General features: G+C 42.3%; 1 protein-coding gene across 2 annotated transcripts in view; it reads left to right on the top strand.

Annotated features, from left to right (window-relative positions):
• Positions 1-2,454: 2,454 nt before the first annotated feature.
• The window catches only part of znf16l (zinc finger protein 16 like), a 14,238-nt gene continuing 7,606 nt past the window's right edge, over positions 2,455-9,086 (top strand). The window contains exons 1-4 of one of the 2 annotated variants that reach the window (XM_042214255.1): positions 2,455-3,354; positions 4,561-4,773; positions 8,108-8,185; positions 8,566-8,633. In XM_042214255.1, the coding sequence (XP_042070189.1) occupies positions 2,607-3,354; positions 4,561-4,773; positions 8,108-8,185; positions 8,566-8,609 (1,083 nt within the window). In that variant the 5' untranslated portion in view covers positions 2,455-2,606 and the 3' untranslated portion in view covers positions 8,610-8,633. The remainder of the gene's footprint in view (positions 3,355-4,560; positions 4,774-8,107; positions 8,186-8,565; positions 8,634-9,086) is intronic. The other variant, XM_005948741.3, reaches the window with a different exon arrangement.

The raw sequence follows: 9,086 nt of genomic DNA, 5'->3' as shown, positions 1-9,086 counted from the left end.
ATGGATCCGGGTTGGTGTGTGGCACTTGGCCCCAGCGTCTGTGGGGCTTGGCAGTACCCCTGCTGTGGGCCCTGGAGCAGCCCTGGTCCAAGGGCAGGCTGTTGCCCTTGGTGGATTCCAGGGAACGAGAGTGCCTACCAGGGTCAGCGGGGTTGCTGGGTCCAGGGAGGGGGGACTTTACATAGAGTATGAGAATGTGAGTGTGTGTACAGTGCTCACTTCTGTTTGTCTCCATGTTGGGCACGTGCTGAGTATTTGTATATGTGTGCATGAGGGTGGCAATGCATGTTTGTGTATGTGTGTGCCTGTTTGTCTGTGTTTATTGATGGATGGATGGATGGATGGATGGATGGATGGATGGATGGATGGATGGATGGATGGATGGATGGATGGATGGATGGATGGGCTGACTTTTATGGTTTCTTGACTGACATTATGCTTTATATGATGGTGTCCTCATTGTTAGGGATTTTAATGTTCACGTTCTATTAATGAGCCAGTGGCAAAGGACTTTGTAAACATCACGGACACTTTTAACCTTGTGTCTCATTCCACACATAAAGGCGGACACACACTTGATCTTCATTTATGTTCTTTTCTCAACTTGTGATGCAGTGTTCTCTGATCATGTTCCTGTGTTATTTGAAGTTTCTCTTTCCTGTACCACAGTTTTTTTAAAATATGTTTGATTGTTTGTGCTTTTCTTATTTGTGCCTATACCACAGTTGAACCGCACTCTCCTGCTCGCTGTAGGCGCCAGTATACCCTCTGTATTGCTTCACGACATCATCACAGGTTCAGCCACTTATACCTGCTGCTTCTGGCCATTTGCACTCTACTCCTGCACACCGTAGACATTGAGGGTTCTTGGGAGGGGTTGAGCTGACACCAGCTGTTGTCTCGCAAACGGTCATTGGCATCATGCCCCCCACCCCCCTTCGCCTCTGTGGGGCTGCAGGCTGGCCCTGTCGGGGGTCTGGACTGGTGGGCTCCTCTGCTGCTGTGTAGGCTGGGGTGGTAATTGTCATGCTTAGTACTGGCACAAGATGGAGCTAAACATATTCTAAAAATTCTAACTTTAAGCACTTATTCCCTAAATCCAGTTTTTGAGAGCAGGGCTCCACGCTTCAAATAGTCTTCACACATGTGGAGTTTCATGTCCACTTTAACCCTGCATTTCAACATACAACTACTTGTATAGATGCCCTTCTCCACGTTAAACAGATAAGGGCATCTATTACATTTTAAAACAGAGAAGGTGGACAGATACCCCACCTGCACTTTTATATCAACATATCAATGAAAAAACATTGTTGGCTAAATGTACAACATGTAAACAGCTTTTTTGCTAATACATAATTCATTTTAATCATCCTGTAGATATATACAGTGAACCATGTCACACAGTGCTCCCTTAATTTCAGATGTGCTTTTATTTTAAAGTAAAATTTACTTTTTAAAATTATGATGTAGGCCTGTGTTTCTGAGCTGATTAAAAGCTTTGAAAAGCGTTGTTAATCTGTAGAGCCAGCACCCCAGTACTGGAAATCTGAACCGGCTCTTTGTTTAAGAAATCCTAATGTTTGCTCCTGTGAGTATTACCCAGTAGTCTTTGAAGAAGTTAGATGGAGCTGCTGGGTGAGGGGACTCCCCCAGTTCTAACTGCCTCTATCCTCCAGATGTCTACCCTGCCTACTCTGATAAAAACCAGTGGTCATGAATAGCTTTGCAGGCCCAGTATTTCACCAGCCACACTGTTGCACAAGCTCCCTTCTACATAGGTGGACTTGGTGGATTCAATTTAGTGGCTTGGAAAACTAAGCTCCAAGGTGTTACTGTTTATTTAAAGGCTAATACTCAGATTTTTACATTTACTGCTTTGCAGCAGGTTAAAAGGGAATGTCCACAATTTAGACTTTCTGAAGATTGTTTTATTAAAGCAATTTAGCAGGAGCAAAGCAAACAACAAACCAAGTAATAATAATAATCACATAATAATCAAATGACTTGAATTATACGGGATAGTAAAATACAGTTTGCATCTAATCAGAAGTTCAAGAGCAGTAAGTGCAATAGGAGCAGATTATACACAGAGTGGTTAACAGGTGGGAATAGTTATGAACAGATTATGTACAAATAAGTATACAGATGTTTCTATAGAGACAGCATATACAGATGTACTGATATGTCTTTTGTTTTCAAATAGATTTTATATGGTATAGTTATGTGTGAAATAAATATAAGATCAGTTCCATTCCTATTTTCACTGAGTGCAGTGCATTCGCTTCCTGGTGCATGTTTTTGGCTTATAGTAATTCATGTAAACTCTGATATTGCTGCAGCTCTGTTCTGTGTCTGTCAAGTACCACGTGTCGAAAACAATACTTCCATTCACGCATTTCGAAACAAAATGGGTAATGAGCCTACATCCAGACAGCTATTCGACACGACATGCTTTTATTTTGAAAATACATTTCCGGTAACAGTCACGTTAAGTGAGGCAAACCTAACAATCCGACCGTCTCAGCACCATCCAAACATTAGCTTGCTAAATAGCTTCCAGCTACCCAAACTGAAGAAAACCGAGCGCTCCATCCCAATAATCTATGAGTCGCAAACGAAACCACAGTTTCACTGAAGCGAGCCTGTCTCCTGAAGCCCACGGCGTCTTCATGGAGCCTCCCGGGTCAGTAAGTGCAGCTGACGGTGATTTCGTGGAGCTGGAACCCGACGAAGAGCTTCTCTGCTCGGTTAGCGACATCACTGAGCACCTCGGGAGAAACATCACCGTAGTGCTGGAGACTGCGTTGTCCGAGATCCGTAAAATGGTCAGCATCCGGATAAGAGTATTGAAAATGGAACTTCGCGAGAAAAGCGAAGAAATCGAAATGTTAAAAGCACAACTGGATACAGTTCAGCGGGATGGTAGGGACGCATTTCCTGGCGTGGCGAGCGTAGAGCCGCCTGCAGAGGCTGGCTTCAAGAAACATGACTTCAGCTCTGGAGCCAAGCACAACAATATCGACCCACGGAGAGCCAAAGCGCTCATGTCTGGTGTGAAGAAGGAAAATATAGACGCCATTTGTCACTATCTGATGAAAGACAAGAACTCGAGAGGATGTGCTGAAATGGACGGAGACCAGAGCGACCAGGCCGGTGACAGGGAGGTGCGCCAAGGGCCAGACCCGCATTCCCTTAACTTGTGGTCGGACAGCGGGATGGCCGGGACCGTGTCTATGCACGTAGATTCCGAGTCCACCACAGATGACATCTTCAGCATGCTCCCTTCCGGTAGCAAGCGAATGTATGAATATGAATGGATGGCACCAATGGAATACACTTCAGACCTGAAAGGTAAACGCACATGGACGTAGTCATAAATAATGCTTATTTACTTATAACTTGATGACTAATATGACTACAGAGCCAAGTACGTGTTTACCACAATATAGAAACGTATAAGTGCTTGAAGTAGTTCTCCAGGCTTGTTGAAGGGCATCCAAGGCTCTCCAACTCCAAATGCGCCCTAAAGCATGACTGAGCATGCGTTTCACACGCGAACCTCTCATGAACTCTTCTGTGCACATAGTGACCATTTTTGGCACTTTTTTTTGTAGTGTTAAAATGGGAACAAATTATGTGTTTTTGCAGTTTGCTGCTAAAACAAAATAACTAATGACATCACAAGCCCAGCACGTTCAGGGTGCATCCTCCTGTTGTCCACGTGGGGACAGTGTTTATATTGCAAACTGCCTTTGGTAGATTTTTTACCAGTGTCTGTGACATTCAACAGTTGGCTCACTGTTTGGATGCACAAAAGAAAATAATGACTACACTACTTTTACCATCACGCTCACTCTTCCCCTGGTTGGTGTGGTGCATTTTTCCTACAGAAATGGGGAGTGACATGTTTGTTTTTCCTTTTTTTCTTACAAGCACTTTCTGCTTGTTACGGCTTTCTTTAGAAAATCCCATTTTTACCTTTTCTTATTGCACTAAATGTGACGATGCATTCATGGAAAGCATCGTGTAAATCATTTATCATAAGTCTCATTTTGCTTTGTCTGTCAGCAAAATAAACAAACTGGTACATATTGGTTCACACTTTGGACAAAAGTTGAAAAGAGACACTGCGAGGTTGTGTCATTTTAAATCAGTCATGTGATTTGGGGGCCACTTACTTACCCTAACCCTATACAGGCCTCTATGGGGTTAGGTTAGTGGTGCTGGCAGACCACCTGACTCCAGGACATCACCATCAAGCACAATCATTACCTTTTTATGAACAGCATAAAAATGTAATACAATAATATATTCATACACTTCATGATAAATTTGATTTCCATTGTTGACTTTTACTTTTCTGCAAATTCAAGTTTTGTATTTTGAACTTAATTGTTCAAAAATATCCAATAATATATCAATATTTTAGATCTGGACAGTTTTGCAAGTAATAAGTCTTTACATTGATTTGATCTGTTGTATCAGTCTATTTATATGGTAACCACGGGCTTGTAGAACATTAACATTAATCCTGATTTTTCTGCTATTGTGCCGCAGTTATAAAAGAGCCTGATCATGAGAACGCCTGCACCACTGAGACAGAGAATGATGGGAATGAAGATGACTCGACCACGAGGGAGGGGTCGATACCTGAGCAAGCACAGACTCCGCTGTCACGTGCCCAGCCTTGCGACTTCTCTATGGAGCCTCAGAGCTCTCCAGGGGAGGAAGGGAATCCTTTGGAGGACTGCACAGACAGGCCTGAGGCAGGTGCGAATGTAGCGAATTATTTAAAAACCCCGTACTTATTGCATACAATTACAAGTGGCATATTGCAATACCAGGTCAGTGTATACAGCTGAACTATAATACTGGTGGTGACACATAGATGGGTTGTCTGTCATCAGTGACAGAAACTTTGATAAGAAAATAACTTTCATTTTGTGCACACTAATAAATGCAGCTGCCTGGTTGCTGCGCTCGGCGATGAAATTTTGTTTAGTGTTTATGTCATAAATGTGAATTTATTTGAAACACTGTGATTTAATTTCAAGGCTAAATCACCCACCTTTAAGTGGTGGTTCACAACAATAATCAACTCAAGGCATGTTGTGTGGTGGACGTTTCAAATAACGACTGAAACCGACAATTTCAAACTAAATATTTACTTGATGAAAATGCTGATGTTGACGAATAGCAAGGGATACATAACTTTCATATTCTGCGCATAACCTTCATAACATCAGCAAGAGGCTAGCAGCAGCACTAGGATAATTCCCTGCATTTCAAAATAAAAACACTTCCTGTCTATACCTTTCACAATAAAGCAAAAATGATTGTCACTAGCTGTTTAAACATAGCTGCAGTTTATATATTCACTGTAATAAATGACAAGAAGGATAAGCTGAATCAGCTGAACCCAATATCATAAAGTGTCATTTAATTTCAATTCACAACATCCTCACCCCCCCCCATCAGCAGTTGTTCATCATCATTACTTTGGTAAGGTAGCTGGATACCTTATCTCTAATGGATATGATAGTCAAACAGGTCTCTTCAGCAAACTTCCTCACAAGTGCGAACATTACTTGAACAAATGCGTCCATCACTCCCTGGAAAAAAATGCTATTCTCCCGATCCTCCAGGTTTGGGAGGGTCAGTTATTGTCTCCAGTCAAGACAACATCTCCCACTTTCAACACTTCAGAGCAAATCCAGAGCAGTTCACTTCAGAGCAGTCTGTCAAGTTGTCACTGCCAGTGGCTCCATAAGCTGGTTAAGAATCTCTACCCATACTCATCCTCCACCAATGTCCCCCCAGCTTACGTTGATCGTCTGAGATGGGCAAAGTGTAGTCTTTGGCAGAATAGAAGTGAGTCTCCCCCAAACGGACCTCTGATGCATCACTGTATATATAAGAAAGAGGTCGGGAATTCAACATGGCCTCTACCTCAAGTAAAGTAGTTAACACCTGAAAGTTCAGGACTCATCAAGAATGGATGCTCTCCGATGCATTCATCGCAGTATGACTGTGTATGACTGTGTATGACTGTTAGATAGTAAGCACTTAACGACTTAGAAAACGTGCTTGTGTGGTGTGGATGTGGGTTTGATTGGGTGAAAGAATTAGTTGTATAAAGCGCTTTGAGCTTTGAGCGCTTTTCTACTCTATCTGAGCACTCAGAGTAGAATGGCGCTATATAATAACCACTCCATTTACCAGATGTGGGGTTCAACACCTGGCCCTGTGGTGCAGTCAGAGTAACAGAACTGAATACGCTCAAAACTAGAGACGGTTGCGGATAGAGCAGGGTAGAGCTGGGCGATATATCGAGTTTTTTTTTAAATATTGATATATTTTCATACGACATATAAGATGTGACAATATCGTTTATATGGATATAGTGTATGTTACATTATAACTATTCTTGTGGCACCGTAAGTTTGCCTCTCTTTCATCCACTTTTGTCTCTACGCAACGTTACTCGTCCTCGCCTCTCCTTCACTGAACACAACTCCCCCTCCTCCCCCATAGCTTCGCCTGCAGACAATGACAAGATGAACACGGCAAATCTCCATTAACGAGTTACTAGCACGGCCTAAAATCCTTTCATTTTCTCATAAATTGACAGCACGCCTTATGTATGAATTCTGGTTGTGCTTGATGAACGCAAACCGATTTTATGTGAAACACGGCGCTCAGCAATCTGTCAAAAAATGTTTTACTACGACTTTGCTAAGCTACGGAGCTGCACCGCTTGATGGATTGTTGGAGCATTATGGCTACCGAGGAGCCTCGTGGAGTGATACGTACTGTGCTTCAACGTAATATTACCGTATTGTGTGTATAAGGACCATAAATGGCACCTGTTGAGAGACATGGTTACAAAGCGGATTTCAAACTCCAGGCTGTCAGTCACACAGTAGAAGTTAGGAATAGAGCAGCTGTGAAATCTGTCTTTATTATTTTTACATTTTGACTGCACAATTGTGAGCTTTTTGTTATGCACAAAAACAACATTGTTTTCTTTTATTTATGGACCATGATTATTTAATAAATGCTGATAATTTATTTTTGAGTAATTTCTTCATGTACATCTACGCTGTATGTAAATAAAAGTGCCCGTGTGACATCTGGGACACAGCAAAAAGAACTCTGTTTTTGTTCTTACCTTATGGCTTTAAAACAAAATATCGAGATATGAATTTTGGGTCATATCGCCCAGTTCTAGAGCAGGGCACTATGACCAAAAATATTTATCACAATATACAGTTGAAAATTTCCGATAACGATATAACTTACGATATGATTGACACTAAGACAAAATACTTTACAACTCCACAACTTTATTAGTGCAAAAAAACCCCATCAATGTATTTTCACTTAAACAAGCAGCTGCTTTTTATGTGCATTAAAGTTATATAAAAATTTAACAGTGCAAATGCAAATTCCTTGCTGACAGTTTAACCAAAAGGCATTTCCAGTGGAAATTGGCCGACATATCCTCAGCATAACCATGTATAATATCCACAAAACTTAAAAAGAGGTTATACACACACAATACGGTAATATTATGTTGAAGCACAGTACGTATCACTCCGCGAGGCTCCTGCCTACGATAGCCGTAATGCTCCGACAATCCATCAAGCGGTGCGGCTTCGTAGCTTAGCAAAGTCGTACTAAAACATTTGACAAAATAGTGCTTTGTTGTGTATCTGACGGACGAAAGCTAAACCAGTTCCACACCACTGAAGCTGCAGCATTTTTACAAACCAATTCTGGTTCATCCGTTTCATTCAACGATCCGCTTTCGCCCTTCTCATTTTCCGTCGCCACCATGCTTTTTCCGCCATGTGCGTATGAAAACAAAGGCACTGCACATGCGTCATTTCCTTATTGTTGCCCAACATTATACCGGTATTACCGTGAACGGTATGATATGGCCCAGCCCTAGTTGTGGACTCTCCATTATCCCCCCTCACCTTACTCAAAAGCACTGTGTCTGCTGTGGAAACCTTCAGGTTTCTGGGATCCACAGTCTCGCCTCAGGAACTGTTGATCCAGTCTATAATCCAGTCTGTTCTCTGCTCATCCATTATTGTAGGGCTTGGATCAGCCACCAAACAGGCCAAGACCAGACTACAACAGACAATGAGGTCTGCAGAAAAAGTCATTGGTGCTGGTAGGCGCTACAGAGCACTGTATGCCAAAACAAGCAGACAGCGTCTTTCTATAGGCCATCACTTTGATGAATACTTACTACATTCACATAGTCCTGTACCAGCCATAGTACAGGACCATACCTGCTGAAATCAAAGCGTACTGCATACACTGTTTTGTTCTTTTGTATGTAATTACTTATCCATCCCTTATTTATCCCACAATTTCATTCCAACATTTTTTCTCTCTGCACCATACGTGTTGTTGTTGTCTTTGTATACGCGCACACATACGTGGTCAATAAAACTGATTCTGATTCTGACATTTCCACGACCACCTCATTTGTGTGCACTGTCTGTCCACATAACTCTCAGATCTGGTGATTTTGTCCCATTTGCACAGATTCATGGCTGCGTTTGACAGAATCTCCTTTGCTGTTGTGGTAACCAAAAAGGCCTTCTCCACAAATGGTAAATGGACTGATTCTTATATAGCGCTTTTCTACTCTCCCGGAGTACTCAAAGCACTCTATACAACATGTCACATTCACCCACTCACACCAATTCTCACAAGCACTGACTCTAAACTGAGTGCTTTTCTAACTACATTCACACTCCGATGGATGCATCGGAGAGCAACTTGGGGTGAGTATCTTGCCCAAGGATACTTGGCATGCAGACTGGAGGAGCCAGGGATCTAACCACCAACCTTCCAATCAGTAGGTCACCTGCTCTACCTCAAGAGCTACAGCCACCACATTACATGAACTGCAACGGAAACGTTTCATACTGCCTGAGATGTTTTCTTATGGTTGCAGCTAACAGGAATAGGCCGGCTAACACACCAAATACCACTCATTCACATGTCTGTGAAGGTTCTCAGTCATCCAGGTCATCGTAGTCAAAGGAGCTTGCAAAGAAAAG

This window comes from Haplochromis burtoni, unplaced genomic scaffold (genome assembly GCF_018398535.1).
Source record: "Haplochromis burtoni strain Fernald_Lab_line unplaced genomic scaffold, NCSU_Asbu1 Contig_538, whole genome shotgun sequence".
Lineage (NCBI taxonomy): Eukaryota > Metazoa > Chordata > Actinopteri > Cichliformes > Cichlidae > Haplochromis > Haplochromis burtoni.
The sequence above is the reverse complement of the archived record's forward strand: the minus strand, read 5'-3'. Positions and strand labels throughout refer to the sequence as shown.